This window comes from Stenella coeruleoalba, assembly GCF_951394435.1.
Source record: "Stenella coeruleoalba genome assembly, chromosome: 7".
NCBI classification, from domain to species: domain Eukaryota; kingdom Metazoa; phylum Chordata; class Mammalia; order Artiodactyla; family Delphinidae; genus Stenella; species Stenella coeruleoalba.
In genome coordinates, this window is record NC_137153.1 from 75,549,434 (window position 1) to 75,570,944 (window position 21,511).

General features: G+C 40.7%; 2 protein-coding genes across 3 annotated transcripts in view; one reads left to right on the plus strand and one right to left on the minus strand.

Annotated features, from left to right (window-relative positions):
- The window catches only part of ABHD17B (abhydrolase domain containing 17B, depalmitoylase), a 37,795-nt gene extending 31,692 nt beyond the window's left edge, over positions 1-6,103 (minus strand). Inside the window, exon 1 of one of the 2 annotated variants that reach the window (XM_079926187.1) lies at positions 5,510-6,103. The gene's annotated coding sequence lies outside the window, so the exon portion shown is untranslated. Of the gene's footprint in view, positions 1-5,254; positions 5,371-5,509 lie in introns of those variants that run through there. The other variant, XM_079926188.1, reaches the window with a different exon arrangement.
- Positions 6,104-6,282: 179 nt separating this feature from the next.
- LOC307189131 (uncharacterized protein C9orf85 homolog) overlaps positions 6,283-21,511 on the plus strand; it is a 63,421-nt gene continuing 48,192 nt past the window's right edge. Inside the window, exon 1 of the mRNA XM_079926937.1 lies at positions 6,283-6,703. Coding sequence (XP_079783063.1) covers positions 6,602-6,703 — 102 coding nt within the window. The 5' untranslated portion in view covers positions 6,283-6,601. The remainder of the gene's footprint in view (positions 6,704-21,511) is intronic.

Here is a 21,511-nt window from a genome sequence, read left to right on the forward strand (position 1 = left end):
TTTAAGGGTAAAGACCCCTATCTCTATTGCCATAAAAATAAAGTACAGAGTGCTACATGAAACTACATGGCAGGGGGCTGGGGCAGGGAGGGAAGGAGGTAGGGGCTTTTACTTGTTATCTCCTTTAATCTTAATAATACTTTTCTCAGGTTATCATCCCTTTACATATGAAGAAATCAAGGCTTCAGGTTAAGTCAATCAACTTGTCCAAGTTCACACAACTTATTAAATGGGAGAGCCAGGAACATAGGTTTAACTTGACTATATTCTGTCCACTCTTCCAAGATTATCCACATGGTTAATGCCCTCACTGCACATTGTGCTCATTCTCCCCTTCTCAAAAGGGAGACCTATTTAATAGGTCAAAACTTCCTCATTTGATTTCCTCCTTACCATTCTCTACCTTTTCTTTAGAAGTTATTTATCGCTTTCTAACATATTAGATATTTATTGTGCATATTGTGTATGGTCCTCTGCTAGGTGGTAAGCTCTAGAAGGTTAGGGATCTTTGTTTATTTTGTTTACAGATGCACCCCTCAAACCTAGAAGAGTAACTGATAGTAGACACCGGCCCATTCTTCCTTTCCCACTTTTCATCTTTAACTGTACAAGGACTTGTTTAACCATTTTCACCTTTAATTCCTGGGAAAACAAAACAGGACCTACATCTGAGCCAAATTAACATTAAAATACTTGAATTTAGTCTGAAATTCTGTTAAAAAATTAGGATAATAAGTATCATTTTTAAAATTCTAGGCAGAATAAAAAGTGATGACAAGACACATAAAACAAACTGTAAAATGTGGAGATGCAAATGATGAAAGATTAGTACCTTAGAGTACCTGCTCACTTTCTGTGATGTTTTAGAGGCCAAATGTGAGACACAGATGAAAAAAGGAATCAGAGTACTCTAAAAGCAGTGGTTCCCAAACCTTTTGTTAAAAAAGTCAAATTGGGGACTTCCCTGGCGGGCCAGTGATTAGGACTTTGCCTTTCAATGCAGAGCGTGTGTGTTCGATCCAAATTAAAAAAAAAAAATTGGAATGACAAAAGAGTTAACAAGTTTTAATTTTGCCACAAAGGGGTGTTACAAACTAAATATAATATACTATCACTATAATTTCATAAGCACACATTAACATAAAAATAATTTCAGTATAAAGGGTAGTCATTTTTACTGAGTAAATTTAGATTCACAAACACCTCATTTATAAAAATAGCTCCATGTGTATTTAAGATTTACATGTGAAAAAGTAAAACTTTTAAAACAAACTGTAACAGAATCTTTATAATCTCAAGATAGAGAAGATTTCCTTTAAAGAGAAAAAGCATAATCATAGAAGAATTTGACATTAAAATTAAGAACATCTAGTTACCAAAAGATACCATACTTAAAGTGAAAAGGCATGCAAATGACTAGAAAATATCTGTAAAGCCTACCAAGCATTGCTATCCAGAATACATAAAAAGCATTTACAAATCAATAAAATAAACCCGTAGAAAAACAGAATAGGCAATTCATAGAAGGAACATGAATAGCCAAAAAATAAATGAAAGTGTTCTCAACAGTGTGATGAAACCTACAATGAAGTAACATTTCATACTCCTCATAATGTCAAAACTTAACAAGTCTAAAGTATCTGGAAGGTGAGAAAACAGACCCTTTAATCCATTACTGATACAAACACTCTGGAGAGAAAACTGGTAGTTATCAAATCAAGTTGAAGAAGCAGCTCCTACCCTGTGTTCTAGCAATCTACTACTAGATTTGTATCCCAGTGCAATCTTTCTCAATAATGGCTTTTTAGTTGTTGTAACGAATGGGGTACTACTGTATAGATACCAGGGACACGAGGCACACTTGGTGTGTAAAGATAATGCTGTGACACGTCCCATGACTTTTGAACATTCTGCTGGACAATCATTTAAGGGAACAGAAGGAAAAAATAAGGTCAAATATTAATAAATAGGATTTAACACAAAGTATATTTGTATTGTTTTAATATAGGTGAAGATTTTAAAGAATGCAACCCTTGTGTAAAGAGAGAAGACTGCACTTTTATTTTTGTTCCAACTTTACTGAAATTAGTTATTTCAGAAACTCCCTTATCAGTATCAGTGCCTCTGTTGGTATTTGAATGGCCAATTCAACACACCTGTTTAATCTGCTTTAGCAGCTGTCCTATTCATGGTGATCCTACCCGTGCAAAGTATCTACTACTACTATTTCTTCTAGCAGTGCTTCTTAGACTTTAAGGTGCACTCAACTCACCTGGGAATCTTGTTAATATTCAGCACCTGAATCACTAGGGTAGGGCCTGAGGTTCTGATTTCTAACAAGCTCCCAGAATTCTAATGTTACTGGTCTACTATCACACTTGGTAGCAAGATTACAGTGTGGTTGAGCCTGAGCATTGACACAGTGCAATATATTACTTTGTTATAAATTACTTCTTTATTTTAGTCAGGGCATTACTTTATTTAAAATATGAATGTAAGTTTATTATTATGAATTTCATTTTAACAGTAATGAGGAAGTTGTAAAATATTACTTTAAAAATGGTATATAGGTTCAAGAACCACTACCCTAGAGGAAGCCTTGCACATGCACCTAAGTAAACATACACCGGAATATTCCCTACGCACTGTTTAATAAGCAAACAATTGGAAACAACTAAAATGACCAACAGAAACCTGATACAGTCACATAATGAAACACACACCATATGACAGTAAAAATAAACTAGAGCTACCTGAATAAACATAGATAAATCTTGGCATGATCAGTGAAGAAAGCAAGCTACAGATACAAAATTCATATTTAAATAGTCTTAAAACCAATCAAAGAAAAACCATATAGGGTTCATGGATATAAAGGAATGTAGTAAAGTATAAACGGAAGGATGCATGTTAGCAGTTGGGAGTGGGGAAAAGAGGGAATAGGATTTAAGAGGGGTACCAAGTACAGAGGAAGTTTTGTTTTGTAGTTTTAACTTTCCAACTGGGTAATGAGTGCATGAATATTCATTTTATTGTATATTATCAATACTTACATTGCTATATTATTTCTCATTTCACCTCAGTTGGCGAAAACTGTTGGGCCTAGACAGATGTTTGGAAAACACTGCTCCAAAGCAAAGATTCAGGACTAGAAGTCAGAAGACCCAGATTCAAGTCTCAGTTCTGGTTCTTACAAATTGTGTAGCTTTAGGCAATTCAAATAACGAACTTCTCTAGGCTTTATTTCATCTGTAATAAAGTCATAAAGCATCATTTTTCCTCTCCAACTCACAAGGCTGGGTTTGAGAGCCATATTGCTATGTGAGAAATCTTTTAACAGGATAGGAAAGGTAGGAGTAGGTAGGAGTAATTTTTGAGAATTAAGAGCAAAACCTTGGATATATTAGAAATAAAATCTATCAGTAAACAAACCAAGCAAGTCAATCTGTCACTCTATTTTCTTGTCATCACTGATTCTAAAGATATGACACCAAATTATATTTTCTTAACAATGGAGAAATTTTGAGTTTATCACTTCCTAAGTGATGGCATATGGATAGACAGTCTCCCTATTATAACTATGTTTCTTTATCGTAATTCTTCACCAAGGAACTGAAATTCATGATACCAAAACAAAATTGCATTAAAAAGTACTCTTATTAACTAAAACAATCAATGTCACATAACCAGAGGAACTGTTGGTTCTCACTGCCCTTTCTACATAGTGAGCAAATGCACATTTTATTAGTCCTATATTACAGATGGAGAAACTGACTCAGATGTGGGATAGCTTGCCTGGAGCTGTAGACCAATTCAGCGACAAAACTTGGAACAGACACTAACTGCCTAGTTCTTCTGTGTCCATTAAACTACCAAAAACATTACTTTGCCATAATGCTTTATGGCAATTCTGTATGTCACAGGAAATAGAAAATTCTTTGTCAGATGTCATGCACGTTTCAAAATGGGCAAAGATACTCAAGGAAACAAGCCACTTATCAACTACAGTACTGCACAGCAAGTGACAAGATTAAAACTGCCTAGGTGTGCTAAAACTCTAATCCTATCCTTGACAATTAACCTTATTAATTCTACAGCAGGAGAAAAGAGAGGTCAAAATATAGGTGAGGGTTTCCTCCTGGATCTCAAGTAATATAGCAATTATCGCACAACAGGGACCTTATTTCTTTTATAAGGTGAAACATGTCTATCTCCACTGCTCTTCTTTAAGTAAGCCTCCACCCCTACTCCCAACCAAAGAGTTGGGCACCCAAATTAGAACACTGGCAATTATGATAATTATCAAAATATTGGCTCTGATTAGATATTAGATAAATCACCCAAATGAGTTTATGCTATAAACGTATGAGACAAACTCTTCATAGAGAAAAGTTCATTTTATTTTAAGTCTTTTTGTTAATGTAAACAGATGAATGCTCTTACAACATGTACCTTTTTACTCAGACTCATTACCTAATGACTAGTAGTTTTAAATGACGCGAGATTTCCAAACTTTTTATTTATTGAAGCCTTAAAGAATTCAATGAATTATCTTACGGATCAAGTACTGCATATTACAGAAAAGTTTTAAACATGAATACCTTTTTGTAAGCTAACAGCCAAAATTTAAAGGTCACCCTCCCTGTATTCCGTTACTCATCCTTCTGCTTAACAAATCCACTTCACGCTGACTTAAATCTATGAGTCATTTAAAAAAGTTATATCCTGGCGTTGGCAGAAATCTCCACGGATCAAAGCTCTGAACATTTCTTTCTTTTTTTTTTTTTTTGAATAAGAAGCCAGGGTTAAACTCTCTTCTTTACAAAAGCCCTTCACAACAGTACAATCTAACTTTTCGTTTCAGGGTTAAAAAAAATTCCAAAGAAAACTTCTAATTTTTCAATTCAAAAACAATTCCTGATGAGCCTACCCTAGAGTTCGAAAACAAGTAGAGTTCAACCATCGAGAGAAAACCACCCTACGGCGGCGGACCAGAATACACAAATCACCAAGCGCGGTGCACAAACGAGCTAAAGTCTAGGCTGGCACACACGAGGACATCCAGGAGACAGCCTTCAGGCGTCGCGACTCTCACAATGAGCCAGGGAGCGAAAAGTGAACCTGGACCCATCTTTCCGTCCACAGGGAGAATAGCAAAGGAATGAAATGAGGCCCTTCTTTGCAAGAAGGACCCAAGACCTTTGCCAGTCCGTCTGTCCGTCCCTCTCCCGCCCCCAGACTCCCGCAGCCTCACCGACTACGAAGACTTTCCTACCTCTCCCCTTCACCGAACCAACAGAGAATCTTCTCAAAAACCCAGACGCGATCGGGAGTGGCTTCTCCGCCTTTGCCGGCGCCGAGAGGCATCCCAGTCGCCAACAACAAAGACGCCTCCCGCTCCCCTCCCCCCGCCCGGCCCGGACTCGTCCCTCCCGCGCTGCTGCTCCGGGCCTAGCGCCCCCTCCCCGAGCCCAGCCGCAGCGCCCCGGCCCCCCGTGGCCCCACGCACCTGCACCTGAGGGCCGCAGGCAAGGCGTCAGGCAGAAAGGGCCAGGAGAGAACCTCTGCCGCCGCGCTGTCCTCTACGAGGCGCGATCCGCGCTGCTGCCGCCGCCCGACTCTCCCGGCCTGCGGGCGGGCCCGGCCAAAGAGGGGGGACGAGGGCGGCAGCCCCCGGCGCCGGGACGAGCAAGAACGGCGGCGCCCGAGGGGGCCGGCTCGCGCTCCCGAGTCTCGCCTCGCGACGGCCCTGCTCCTCCACACGGGTTCGCGTTCTGCTGACTAACGGCCTCGGCGCGAGGCGCTGGAGCGGCCGCCTCCGCCGCCGCCGTCGGCTGCTGTTGGGCCTCACGTCCCGCGCGGCCGTGGTCGCTGCTGCCGCAGCCGCCGCCACCTCCCTTTCTGGCACTGCAGACACCACCCAGACCCAGTCAGGTCTTTCTTCTTTTTAATCCTCCTTTCTTTGCTCCCCTTCGGCCTGCCGGCAGCGGGGTTCGCTCTCGTGGCGGGAAGGAGGCTGGAAGGGAACCCAGGCGCTAGCAGAGAGCTCACTAAGCTAGGACTTGGTCACTGACTGAACGAAAGCGCCAAGGCTGACCCGGACTCCAGCCTGCGAGCGGGCCGGGGGTTGGACGGAGTCCAGTTTAGCCCGACTTCCACCAATCACAAGCCGCCCAGAGGAGTAGGGCGCCCGGAGAGGCCGAGCTGAGTCGGCAGGAGGCGGGGATTGCGGAAAAGAAGAGCCAATAGGAGCAAAGTTTTCCCTCCCCTTCACTTGGGCGGACTGCCACATTCGGACCAATGGGGGAATTCTCGCTTCGAAGAAAGTGGGATTTTTCGCCGGGTTTGAGAAAGAGGCTTCGCGGATGGGGAGGGGTAGAGATTGGGCTGAGTAAAAGACCCTTGCTGGAGCTGAAGGGCCGAAAGGTGTCCTTTGACCTCCGCGAGGAGTCACGTGGGATGCCGGAGGCGGAGGCAGAAATGCTGGTTAAGTTCCTTCCGGGTCGGAGACAGAAGCGTGAACTCCGTGGAGATAGTTCCTGGTACCCTAGGCTTGGGTGCATCTTCCTTGTCCCAGCTCGAGGTGGTTGTGGTTTCGGCGATGAGCTCCCAGAAGGGGAACGTGGCTCGTTCCAGGCCTCAGAGGCACCAGAATACGTTTAGCTTCAAAAATGACAAGTTTGATAAGAGTGTTCAGACCAAGGTAGGAGCCTGCCTATTACACTAAATCTGACTCCAGGGAGGAATGGTTCAGTGGAAGTGAGAGGAGTTGGCTCTCAGGAAGTGAGAGGAGTTGGCCAGGGCAAATGTGGACCGCAGCCCAGAGTTAGTTTTGGCTGCAGTGTAGCCTTTTCTTTGACCTGGATGTGGTGTCTCCTTGTAAATATATTTGGCGGTGAACATTTGACTAATTGTACTGAATGAACGGGACCCTCATCAAACCTAAAATGCAAAGGGAAAATTGAGTCGTTGAACGCTCCCATTTGGATTACATATTTGCAGTAGGAAAACGAGGATTATGACGCTAGTGTCTTTTTCAAATGTTGCACCAGGTTTATGCAGTCACTGTTTCTTTTTTGGAAAATCCCAGGCCCATAGGTTTGTAGGGAGAATGTGAAAGCTCTTAAGCCCTCTTAGCCCCAGTGTCCACACCAACATAATGGGAATTTCTCTCTCGTTTGTAAGATTGTTTTGAGAATCAAATTATTTGATGAATGCAAAACTGCTTGTGTTGCTGTTTATATTTATTTAGCAGATTTATTTAAGCTGGAAGGAAATTCAGACTGTATAGATAGCCAGAGGTCTTGGGTTGTATACAGCTACTAATTTGCTGTTAAGTATTTCTCTCTCCTCACTTAGCTGTATGGAGGGGAGATAATTGAAGACAAGAGCAGCTTGGGGGCAACCGCCATCATATCAGATAAACCTGACGTTAACGTAAACTGGAGCTCAAATTTTCTAGGTGTGTGGCTTAAGCAAGTTATTAAATATTTAATTTCTCTGAGTCTTACTTTGGTCTCAAATGAGAAACCCGCCTGTGTTGTTGAGAGGTTAAATGATATATATAAATGATCTGGATCATTAGTGTCCAACAAGTGATAAATTTCCCAACATTGGCTACGCAAGAAAAGTAACTTTTTTTTTTTTTTTTGGCTGCGTTGGGTCTTTGTTGCTGAGTGCGGGCTTTCTCTAGTTGCAGCGAGCCGGGCTACGCTTCGTTGCGGTGCGTGGGCTTCTCATTGCGGAGCACGGGCTGTAGGCGCGTGGGCTCAGTAGTTGTGGCTTGCGGGCTCTAGAGCGCAGGCTCAGTAGTTGTGGCGCATGGGCTTAGTTGCTCCGCGGCATGTGGGATCTTCCAGGTCTGACGATCGAACCTGTGTCCTCTGCATTGGCAGGCGGATTCTTAACCACTGCATCACCAGGGAAGTCCCAAAGTGACAGTTCATGGTAACCAGTGACTTCCTTTTTGTTTCCTTTCTGTCTTCACTATACAGATATATAATGAACATCTTTCATGTACAGGGTCCCATGTGCATGTGTATACAGTGTTCAAAAGAGTTGACTCTGCCTTCAAGGAACTTATGGTTTTCTGGGTCATGGGACAATAGCACAGAGATATATAATTATAAATTATGATGAAGGGAATCACAGTTGAGTAAAGAAGAATAAGGAGGGATATTTTCAATTGGGCGCTCAGAGGACCTCTCCTTTCCCTTAATTAGGTTCAGATTCAGAAGGAAAACCTGGAGCAACGTTTGGGAAGACTTTCCCAAGTTTGTGCCTGTCATCAATAGGTAAACCAGAGTAAAAAAGCTGTGCTATTCCAAATAGATGTCTATCTTGCCCTGTATTCTTACTCTAAGTCTTTTCACAAGCATTTACTGCTGATTGTTTTTCATCAGGTGATAAAAAGCAGTTTTAATAAGTATTTAGCTACAGTGTCGCTTACTGTGCTTGTTGTCCTTTTACGTACAGGACTTCTTGAACTTGTACTTCTTGTTCTAGTACTTCGTCCTAGACTTCCTGTACTTTTCATCGTGTATTTTCTGGTGTTATCTAACAACCATGTCATTATGGTCTGAAATGTTTTCATGAGTCTCAAGTTCAGTTCCTGAGTTTCATTTTGTTTATCACTGTTATCATTAATTCCTTTGTCTCTTTTAAATAGTGAGGAAGTCTCATTCGTCCATTGGTAGAACCACCAGGTGCTTTGTTATTGGAGGTTCTAACAAAAACAGCAAGAAATATTTTACTGAGGAAGATCATTAGGTTGATTGTTCATCTGTCTGATGGAGGACTAATAATTGGCTGCATTCATGGCAAATTCTTGAACCATCTATGTGTAGCTGTTTAAAGCCAAGATTTTGTCAGAAGCATCTGACCCTGTCTTCATTCCTGTGCTTTATACCAGAAAGATGTTTTATTCAGCAACATCTAATAAAGGAGTGGTAAGATGTGCATGATTCTCTGTAACTCTCCTTGAAGGATTGTAGTAACAATTGACTACTTGTACCTCATTATTTTGACATAGTCTTACATGATGGTTCTCCGTCTCCTCGTCTGCCAAGCAGTTTGTCAGGACTGAAATTAGAAGTTGGATAATGACAGCTGTTTTATTGGAAAGTTTATCTAAGTAAAGCACCCACTCCCAAAAAGACACAGGTGATAACTGTCTTCATATACTTGAATATATTCCAGAAGAGGAGAGAAGCTTCGCATTCCAAATGGCCAAACTTGAACCAACGGGTCAAAGTAAAAGAGATAGGTTTCAGCTCAATATAAGGGAATTGTCTTAATAGTGAGGAGCATGCACTAGAATTTTGTAACCTCCCTGTCACTGGGGTTATTAAAAGAAGCCTCTATGGCCATTGGCCTGCAGTGCCCTCTCATGACTTGCAGAGGTGAGGTGGAGAGGGGAGTAGGTTTAAATCTCTTCTAGTCATTTGGTACTAAAATATTGATTGTATCGATATCAAGCTTGTGTCCCTTATTGGAAAGGCAATAATGTGTAGTGGAAGGAACACTGGACCAAGAAAAAGCCACATTTTAGCCCCAGTTCTGTTGTTTTTTTTTGCTTTGTGGAAGCATAAAGCATATGATAATTTATGTGGACTTGCAGTTGCTCAAAGCTTAAAAAATTAATTAGAAAAGAAATACATGTTTGTTGAAGAATATTGAAACAACAGAGAAATGTATAAAGTGTAAAAGTGAAAGTACCTTTTTCCAGGCCTGTTCCTCTTCAGATGTAGTCACTGTTAAGAGTTAGATGTGTATGTTTTTAGACATCTATGCACAATATAGTACATATGAAATAAAATGCATTTTCCCTTTCTCATTTAGAAAATTGAGTATGTCAGAACATAGAGATTAAGCTCATTCTTTTTAATGGGTGTATAATATTCTATAATATATATGTAGAGTAGCTTATTTAATTACTTTCCTATTAATAAACATTTGAGTTGTTTTCAATTTTTCACTATGACAAATAAAGTTGCAGTGAATTCTTGTATTCACATATTTGTTTCATATCAGTTATTTGGTACCAGACATTGTGGTAGACACTAGGGGTATAAGGTTGAGCATAATATACAGCCATGCCTTTAATTGAAGCTTATAGTTTGGTGGGCAAGGTGACAGGCATTAATCAAATAATCTTTTTGAGTATGTTAATACAAATGGCAGTAAGAGCTAGGAAGGAAAAGTCTAAGGGAACCTTGAGAGTATCTAGCAGGAAGTCTTGAGTAAGTTTGGAGGGTTTAAGAAGGCTTCCCTGAGGTCTGAAGGATGGATAGCATTTAACTAAATGAAATGGGAAGAGCATATATTATCTTCTTAAGGATGCTGTTTGTTTCATATGTGTAGTCAGCATTGTTTTTACTAGCATGTCTGAAAGTGTTAGAGCCACAGGATCACATGATTTTGTTAGGGCAGAAGTCAATTTCGTGGTCAATACTAGATCTCACTTTTAGGGGGTCATAGTGTACATTAGCATAAAACACTTAGATGTTTTGCAGTTTAAAAAAAAATTATTTAGCCAAAACTTCCCTGGCTGTAGACTTTGGTTTACATAATACCAGTTAAATGTGAATTAATTTTGGGGGGAACACACTCATTTTGGGCAACTCTTGTTACTACCTTGAAATGGAAAAGGAAAAGGAAAATCTGAGGTTATACTCTCTAAATAGTTTTGGAAATAAAGTTTTGTTAATAATAGCTAATGCTATGTACTTAAGTATGTTAGCATCTGTGAATACTTGATATGTATTATCTAATTTGATCTTCAAAAATAACCCTAAGACAGGTGCTACAGTTATCCCATTTTGCATCTTGGGAAATTAGGACTCAGAGGTGAATGATGTGCCCAAAGTTATATTAATAGCATGTGGCTGGCTATGCATTGATTAGGTGTAGCCTGTGCTGGGAGACCTTAAAGAACGGGTAAATTAAAAGTTCCTTTTTGTGTCTGTGTGTTGGTTGTTGTTTTTGAATACTGTGTTTTTGTCTATAATAGAAGCAATGTGATACCAGATTAGGGTTGGAACAGAGATGAGCTTTATTGACACTACCCCTAAACACTACCTGTTTGAAATGTTCGGGGGAAAGAGTCTATTCTCATAAAGTGTGGCCCCCTGGAGTGTCACATATCACAGATCCGGGCTGGTTGGAGCAGGTCCCATCTAATCAGCCAGGGCTCTGGAGCAGGGGTGGGGCTCCTCACTCATTTTGTGTGAAAGCCGATGCTAATTCCTTCAAGACCCTCAGCTCCTAGTTTAGGCAGAAAGCTGTCTTAAGTTTAAGGTGATATGATTACATTTATACAGCAGAACAGGATTCTGTGTTTACAAGTACCTTTATTCACAATAGCCAAAAAAACAAAACAAAACAAAAAACAAACAAAACCCCCCACAAATATCCTTCAACAGAGAATAGATAAACAGATTGTGTCAATCAAATAATGAAATACTTTGCTATTTAAAAAAAAGCTACTGATACATGCAAGCATGTAGGTAAATCTCAAAAATATCGTGTGGAAGGAAAGAAGTCAGGTGTTTCTCACATCTATAGAAATCTGAACAGTAGTTGCCTTGGGTGGTGGGGGAATTGACTGGAAGGGGTTCAGGACAACTTTCTGGAGTGACGGAAACATGAAGGTCACAAGCATTTATTGAAACTCATTGAATTGAGCATTTAAGGTCTGTGCATGACACTGATATAAATTTTACCTCAATTATAAACAGATATGACCGCAGAATGACTGATTAACTACTCAGATGTCATGAAGTTCTGTTTTTGTTGTTTGCTTTTTGTTTGGGGAAGTTGTAGGAATACTACCTATTATCAGTATGTTTTAAAAAGAAAACTATTTTTTTAACTTCTCCAGAAAGAAAACAAATGACAGGTTGACATTCTGTCATATTGAATATGTTAGCTAACCATAAGTCAAATTAATTCTAATAGTTGTCTTCTAATATTTTCCCATTTTTTAAGCTTTTATCTACAAACTCCAGTCATGACCCTTAAGTTAAATATTGTCTCTCTGTAAGAGAAATACAGATGGTCGTTACAAAGTGGATCTTGGGAACTCCTTGGTGGTCCAGCGGTTAGGACTCTGTGCTTTCACCGCTGAGGGCGTGGGTTCGATCCCTGGTTAGGGAACTAAGATACCACAAGCCATGTGGTGTGGCAAAAAATAAAAAACAAACAAAAAACAAAGTGGATCTTGTTCATAACATTATTGAGCCTGGGGCTTCCCTGGTGGCGCAGTGGTTGAGAGTCTACCTGCCGATGCAGGGGACACGGGTTCGTGCCCCGGTCCGGGAAGGTCCCACGTGCCGCGGAGCGGCTGGGCCCGTGAGCCATGGCCGCTGAGCCCGCGCGTCCGGAGCCTGTGCTCCGTAACGAGAGAGGCCACAACAGTGAGATGCGGCGAGCCGTTTCCGACCGGCAGAATAACGAGCCGCCACACGCAAGATTCTTCTCGTATCACACTTTATTGGAGCACAGCTTGGTTGAAGAAAGATGGAAGGAAGACCCCGCAATCCTCTAGCAGTCTGCTTATATAGGGATTAAGAACATGTGTCGCTCTGTGATTGGCTTTCGCCGATGGTGCGATTTGTGAGCCAGCATCGGATAGGTCGCTACTTTAAAACCTCATTAGTATACTTAGCGCAAGCGCAGTGGCCACAGGAAGGATGACTCAGCTTATTTCAGCTTCCTGCTGCGTAGCAGTTAGCTGACCGCGCCCTACATCTCCCCCTTTTTTATTTATTAGAACACCAAACAGAATGTAGCCCGTACAAGTGTTCACCTCATGATGTGCTCACTGTTCGAGGGCAGTTTTCTGTTGGCATGTTTGAGACTCAGAATAATGGCTGATTCCCTATAGAGGTGCGATGGCGACAAGGCCTCTCTGTGCAAGGGCAATCAGGACAATGGCTGACTCCCTATAGAGGTGCAATGGCAACAAGGCCTCTCTGTGCAAGGGCAATCAGGACAATGAATGACTCCCTATAGAGGTGCAATGGCAACAAGGCCTCTCTGTGCAAGGGCAATCAGGACAATGAATGAATGACTCCCTATAGAGGTGCAATGGCAACAAGGCCTCTCTGTGCAAGGGCAATCATTTCGAATTATTCAGGGCGGAGAGCCAGGCTGCGGGAGAATCTCCTTCATTAATAGCCAGAAGTGCCTGAGTGAGCAGGACCCTATCTCGATGTGCCCTGATGCGCACACGACAGACCAACCAGAGACACAGCATAATCCCAAATACACAGCAGACTCCAAAGATTCCTACCCCCACCCACTCCCCAAAGGAGGAAAAGGCAGAAGAGAGCCAAGAGGCAAAATCTCCAAAGGCAACGGGCTCCAGCCCGGCAGCACTCAGTTGCACAATCTGAATAATCCTTTGTGGAATTCCAACTAATACAAAGACTTCGATTAAGAATCATCAGGAACATCCAACTCAGCATCTTCTCCGAAGTTTTCTTCAACAATTCTCGTCAGTCTTGATGGCACCCAGATCGGATCTTGATCCTGTGGGGAGACACTAGAGATCCCCTGGATCGAGTAATAACACGATCCGGGCCCTTCCATTGATTGGATTCCCCCTTTTTGTTTTATTAAAGAGTTCTTTAAGCTGATCTGCCTCATTGACAAACCCTGTCGTTCACTTTATCTCGACTATTCAAAGGAATAGAAAAGAAACAATCTTTACGCCATTTCCCTAATTTTTTCTTAATTATTCCAGGGTGACTGGGAGGGTTCTAAATGCCCTAATTGTAACTGCTCATCCACTAGTTTGGATGCCGCCTCCAGCTTTTCCTTTGACAAAGGCCACTGAGGTACCCACACAGGTGTTGTGGTCCTCCATGTAATCATAAACTCAGTGACCCTTGAGAAAAACCCAAGCCTCGGCGGTTTAAATTTCCGCGGGCTTCTATAGGGGCGGTCATGCCTTATAACTTACGTCTTATCCCTCTATTAGATATCAGGTTGAAACAAATATAATTCCTTAAACTCATCTAGGATTGGATATAATCCTGGCACCGTTTCTTGCTTTTCCTTTTGTTTTCTTTTTTCTCTTTTCATAATTTCAGGCCTATCTACCGTAGTCCCTGTTTGTTCATTCTCTGATGCGCTATCTTGAAAACATACCTGACTGGACTACTCACCGACGGTTCACTCCGTGTGTCGAGTTCTGAATCGGTCCTCCATGCAGGGCGCGAAGTTCCCGGGTTTCGGCACCACTTGCGGCGAGCCGTTTCCGACCAGCAGAATAACGAGCCGCCACACGCAAGATTCTTCTCGTATCACACTTTATTGGAGCACAGCTTGGTTGAAGAAAGATGGAAGGAAGACCCCGCAATCCTATAGCAGTCTGCTTATATAGGGATTAAGAACATGTGTCGCTCTGTGATTGGCTTTCGCCGATGGTGCGATTTGTGAGCCAGCATCGGATAGGTCGCTACTTTAAAACCTCATTAGTATACTTAGCGCAAGCGCAGTGGCCACAGGAAGGATGACTCAGCTTATTTCAGCTTCCTGCTACGTAGCAGTTAGCTGACCGCGCCCTACAGTGAGAGGCCCACGTACAACAACAACAACAACAAAAAAAAGATTACTGAGCTTGGATCTTACTTCTCCTAGATTGACTCCAGGATAGAGTCATAATAATTTAGTTGGCCATGATGCCTGACACCGTAAGATGAATGAATAAAACCTTGCTATGGAAAAGATACTATTGGTAAGGCTCATTTTGTTTAGGTAGCTTGGAATCAAGTCATATGGGATCTTTGTCCTATCTCCTCGAGCCCAAAGATGTTGTAATTTAGGAAATGGTCTCAGATTGGTTTGTGTTATCTCTGATGTGAGTAATTTTGGTATGAGTTATGAAGTGCCAGTCATGGGAATAAGTGTTATTTCTTAATCAATGGATTTCAACAATTAAGGTTTAAATGAGTGAGTAGCCATTAAACAAATCTGCAGCTGGGCAGAAATAGATTCCACTGTAGTTTCAAGGTAACCATCTTTGGCATTCTGGAGATCACCTGGGACCCCCTTTGATCTTTTTTCCAGATTGGGAAGTGCTCTTTGATATATTTCACCAAGGCTGTCTATTACATGGATTGAAATTAAATGTATCCTCCCCCCAATTGACTTCTTATTAAATTCAACATACTTTTTCAATTGACAAGGTGATTTAATCTATGGTGTGCGGGGCATTATGATACATAAGAGTATTGTACTAAATAAAAGTCATAGTGCTAGTGAATATTCACTACTTTGAATGTTTTGAAGTATAGTATTCCCTGTCTTTTACACAAAATAATCTCATCCATGTTTTGGGATATTTCATTATACCTACATTCCCAAGGTGCTTCCACTTGAAGCCAATAAATTGATTTTGCATGTTTCTTATTTTTGATGCCTGCTACAGTTGTTTTTTTCTACGTCAACCGTATGTTGTAGACATTTCATTTTATGTACAATGAATGACAACTGAAATTAATTTGTCTTGATTTGGTCTATGTGTTAAGGAATACTACCATACTCACTGTTGGATTATAAAATTTTATAATTACATTGTCAACACTTGTTTCTACATAAAGTTAAATACTACCCTGTTAGAAATAAAGTATTCTCAGAATTCTTCATCTAGGTAAATTAGTTCACCTGAGAGAGAGAAAGTCGTAATGTATATTAACTCTTCCCCAAATGGGTTATTTTCCGTTTGGAGAAACACTGTGTAGTACGGAGTGGCGCAGTTGGACAAGGAACCTCAGGGATGACAGTTACAGACTGCTGCGGCATTTGTTATTTTAAGCTATAGGACTCTCCACACCTGCACAAGCGTTTTTGTGAGGTCACAGGCAGGTGTACAGAGAATTGTGTTTGTCCTCAGAGCAACCCTGCTGCCCGCTCACTCCAGCCTAATTGTTATTGAACTTTTTCTCACCATTGACTTTTGTGAAAGGAAGAAATGAAATGAGAAAGGGGATAAACGGATAGCTAACATGCCTAAGATTCCTTTCTGAGATTTTCCTTATCACTCCAGGCCAAATAGCACTTAAATATACTGAATGAATTGAATAAACATTCCTCTTCTGAACTTGTCTATGTATGCAAGGCCCTCTACATGCAGGTGATTATCATTAGGATTCTTTAGTTGCTAACTTAAGCAAAAAGGGAATTTATTGGAAAGATACTGAACTGCTCTCATGAAGCTTAGAAAAGGTGTTTGTTAATTTGTTTCGGTTGCATTTTTAGTGTCGAGGATTCCCAAGTTGGCCATTTTTGCTGGGAAATTTTATACTCATTTGCTTTATGTAGATCCTAACTTGATACAATCCTTGAACTTTTCAATGTCCCCTTCCCCTAACCCTTCCAATTTGCCTCCTGGAACTGATAGTTTACTATCATCAAACAGACATAGTGTTGAAAATAAAATTTCGTTCACTTTCTTGCCCTGACTATTCCTGGGAACTCTTGTTTCCCTATAGTCTTTAAGTAATGATGTTTTTTTCACCCCACATCTTCAACCCCTCATTTAGAACCCTTTCTCCCATTTGTTGCTTTAGTCCATTTTTTCCTTGCTCAGAACCCCAGCTCTTCTGAAATGCATGCCATCAGACTATTTTCCCCTCCAGATCCATCCTTACCTCCTCGTTAGTACCCGGCTCACTGCTTTTCCACAGTTTTCCTGTCATTAGACTTAGTGATTGCTACAGCCACATGGATAATCAAACATCTGATCTCACAGCTTTTAGATCCCCCCACCTCAGAAATCTATTCCCATGGTCAAATGTTAAACCTCATTGCTGGTAACTGCTCCTCTTATAAACTTAAAACAAGCAAACAAACAAAAAGAACAACAAAAAAACCCACTGTCTACTTACCTGGTTTCCTTATTCCTCATATAATTTGTTTTAACTCCACTGGGTGCTCATGTACGTTAAGTTTTCCACTTTCCACTGCACCTCATTCATGTCCTTTTTTCCGTCATCTAGCTTGGAAACCATGTTCTATCAGTACAACTGCTCTTTTGCATGTACTTCAAATCCCTTATCCTTCTTTCCTTCTGTGGTACTTACCTGACAGAATCCTAACCTTGCTTAGATCCAGCTTTCTATCCACCATCATATCTACCAAACTACCTGCATCTGTACCCATTGTAAGGTCGGATCTTAACAAACGGCACCGCGAAACAGGAAAGCTTCAAGTGAGCTTTATTAGGGAGCGCTCCCGAGCGAGGTTCACTGGTCCGAGAGAAAGGGGCCAGAGAAGTCGCACCCGGGCGAGGGTTGGGCAAGATTTTATAGGGGAAGAAGGGAAAGGGGTGTGGTGAATCTGGGAGGGCGCAGCGTATTCCTTATTTGGTGGTCTTTTCGGGTATCCTAGGGGACCGTTAGTCCCGCCCCTCGAAAGGCGGGAAGGCTGGGCCGGGTGCAAAGTCCCCAGGTCAGTTCCTGGAACTGGGTCGTCCGGAATGTCTCCAGGGCAGTTTCTGGAACTGGGTGGTCCGGAGAATTTCGGTCTGATGAAACCTGTGAATCTGATTGTGTTCCCCTGCCTCGGGCCAGTTGGCCTTACACCCATACACTCTCCTTCCTGTTACAGTGGATGAAGTGCCTGTCTCTGCCTAAGACTGGTCCCTTTCCTTGCACCCTAGAGCTCATTTCTTCTTGCCTACCTTAGGACTTAAAGGCTTAAGAATTCTCATTTGTCCATGTTCTGTTGCATCATCAATCTTTCCATCTGTAATGGGTTATTTCAATTAAAAAAAAAATCCTCCTTAGATAAAACCCATGTTCTTTTCTGGCCCCACCCTACTTCTTTCTTCTTTATAAGAAAAGCTCCTGGATCTCCCATTTCTTTACCTCCCATTTTGTTCTATCCCTATTTAAATAATTTTTGTACATACCATTCCACTAAAAGCACCCTTGTCAAGGTCATCGATCTCTGTGTTGCCAAATCTTTGTTAATGCTCAGTACTCATCTCACTCAGTTGATCAGCAGCATTTGCCTCTCCAGCACTGTCTTGAAATAATTTTTTTCATTCAGCTCAGTCCATGACTTTACCATCTTTATGCTGATACCTTCCAAATCTGGAACTCCAGGCCAACCTCTCTCCTAAGCTGCAAAGTTGTATATTTAACTACCTACTTGACCTCTATTCTTAAATATCAAAAAGGTTTCTTAAGCTTAACATGGCAAAGAAAGAACTCTTAATTTTTCTCTTTCAAACCTTTTCCTCCTCCTGTGCTTCCCAACTCTGTAAACAACTCCACTATTTACCCAGTTCCTCAAACCAAAATGTAAGAATTACCCTTGATTCTTGGCCTTTTCTCACATTCTATGTTTCAGTTTGTCAGCAAGACTGTCAACTGTTAAATTATCTTAATTTTCATAACCTCATTATTTTGGTAGTCGGCTTTTTGTTAGAAGACTATGGTTGACTGAGACCTTTTTACCAAAAAGGATAGTCGAATAGGTTGATCTCAAGCTGTGAATTAGAATTCCAAAACTGTCAATTTAGGCCATCATTCCTATACATAGATGTGGTCTGTTTTGTTTTGGTTTTGATCCAGTTACTTTGAAGAATAAAAATATTTTGAAGTGCATCCATTGGGTAGGAAAAATTTTTTTTATCAGTTTTTGTCAGATTTCAGATTTGGATTTTTGGCCACAGATATCAAGCTCTTATTCAAGACAGTGGCAGCATGGTGTGGTAGAAAGACATTGATCTTGGAGTGAAAAGATTTAGGTCAAATTCTCTAGTATGTACTGGCTCTGTGATCTTACATAAATTTCTTAACTAGTCAAGATCTTAGTGGGTTTAGCTATATTGTGAAAGTTAAGTAAGGTTTATGAAAATGCTCACATGGTACCTGACGTGCAGTGTTAAGTATTCTGTAAATGCTGGTCCATTCCTTCATCTTACTAAGACGTTCATCATGCTTGTACTACGCCCTCAGTAATGCCCTTCCTGGTTAATCCCACTGGAATGTCTCACTCCTTCCCTGTGGCATTTATTGCTCTCACCACACATATAGTGCATGTCTTATTAGTTATTAGTATATATGTCTTGGCTTCTTTCTCTCTCTTACGTGTACATACACAAATGCCATCTACCTCTGGCGGGAGGGGCTCAAGCATTTTTTTTTTTAACTACTCATGGTGTACTACGTAATATGTAGCAGCAGTTCAGTGCTCTGGAATGAAGGAATGCAAATCAAGTAGTTCTTATTGACATTGTATAATTGATTGTTGGTCTTTGTTAATTCATCTGTCTTTATTGACATGACATCTGTCTTATTGTTATGTAGCAAGCATTTGCAAAAGATGAGTATGGTATGAATCATTCAGGAATCTCAGACTAGTAACTACTCTAAAAAGTGAAAAAAGGTAAATATGGAACATTTTCATTTATTGAACTTCTGTTGAAGTATAACATACAACATATAGAAAGTGCAAAAATCATAATAGAGTTCAATGAAGTTTCACAAACTGAACCCAGTCAACTCAGATCAAGAGAATGTCACTGACCTCTCCTATTCACCACAACTCTCTCCTCTAATAACCATTATCTTGATGAATATGAAGTATTTTTAAATAACCTTAAAGTCACGGCTTTTGGAGTCAAAGGAGAGAGAGTTATAGGTGCCTGGATGACCAGCCTTTCTTTACAGAAATAGTATTAGTGGATGTAGGCAAGCATCCTGATGGATCATCTTAACTGCTTAAATGTACAACACGACTTGATATGATCCTTCTTTGGGATGAAAGAAATTGGTGTCATTTGATTTTCCAAGTGATTGATTTGGCCCCTTTAGGATTTTTGACTTCTAAAACTATCAAGAGTAAATTTGAACTTTCCTTTAGCTTTGGAGTTGATTATTTCAACCTCAGTCCTAAATGTCTTCCAATTTATCTACTTATGAGGTTGAATTGCATTTTTAGAACTTTATGGTGCATATTTTCTTAGATATTTTATCAAGTTCATTTCTAATTGGAATAGTTAGATTTATATTCTAAAGTTAATGTAATTATTCAAATTGTCCTTACGGAATGGAGTTGTATGACACATTTTCTTTTTTGTTTTTGCTTTGGCAGAGTTATATGTTATTAACAAAGAAGTATTTTTTCTTGTAGGTGATAGAAGTATACTGTATAATAATTTTCAGTGATGGCCCATCAGCATTAGAATTCTGTTGTAGCTTTATATTAATTGCACCTGGTTTTGAAGGCCGTTTACAACACGCATATGAAATACCAAGCTAAACTAGGGATTATTTTAAATGCTTTGTTGTTCTGTAAAGATTTATATATTATTAAATGCTCAGCCCTGTCTTACCAGGTGGCTGACTTGTTTGTTTTGAAATTACTCATGTTCCTGAAGTCATCAAATTGAATAATATACTTGACATCATAGTATATACTTGTATTTGTGAATGTTCTATATACCATCATTAGCGCTTATCACAAGACATTATAGTAATATGATACCATGTTTCCTGTAAACGTGAATGCTTGTAGGACATAATGCTAGATCTAATTTTTAATAAAGTTAGAATAGTCATATGGGATAAGTTGTCATTTATCGTCCATATGAAAGAATATTATGGTTACTTTTACATATGTGATGCTGTTGCTCTAATTTAAACTCCTTATTATTGAACCATGGATGGTTCTTTGACCCTCACATGATGATTTCGTTGGCTGTTCCCTGGTATATTTAAATAAAAATCCTGGTTTATCTTGGTAGTTAACACTCATCTTAGGGATTCTCTAGAGACACCTTTATTAATGCCTACTTTTTGCTACCCAGTAAGAAAAAATCAGTCAAATTTTACTAAGGCTTCGTCTTCTTTTTTAAAAAAAATCATTTCCTACAATTATTATTATTATTTAATATAAATTTATTTATTTATGGCTGTGTTGGGTCTTCATTGCTGCGCGCAAGCTTTCTCTGGTTGCAGCAAGCAGGGGCTAATCTTTGTTGCAGTGCGTGGGCATCTCATTGCGTTGGCTTCTATTGTTGCGGAGCACAGGCTCTAGGCGAGCGGGCTTAAGTAGTTGCGGCACGCCGGCTGAGTAGCTGTGGCTGGCGGGCCCTAGAGCGCAGGCTCAGTAGTTGTGGCGCACGGGCTTAGTTGCTCCGCGGCATGCGGGATCTTCGCAGAGAAGAACTCGAACTCGTGTCTCCTGCATTGGCAGGTGGATTCTTAACCACTGTGCCACCAGGAAGTCCCCATCATTAAAGTTTTAAAGTCTTAGTGCCCATTATTTAGTGTCTGTGCTAAGCAATAAGGAGATGAACATAAGACCTTGTTCTGGCCTTCATGGTGTTGTAGTATAGCTGGGGAGTTAAGACCAGTGTACAAGAAGTAAGAGCAAACTAGAAATTTTATTGACACCTTCAGGAAAGGCCAAAAAATATGGGCTGTGTGACCATCTGTACATAGTCTCTCCTGCTTCTACTTGTGGATAAATCCCACTTCTGGTTTTAACA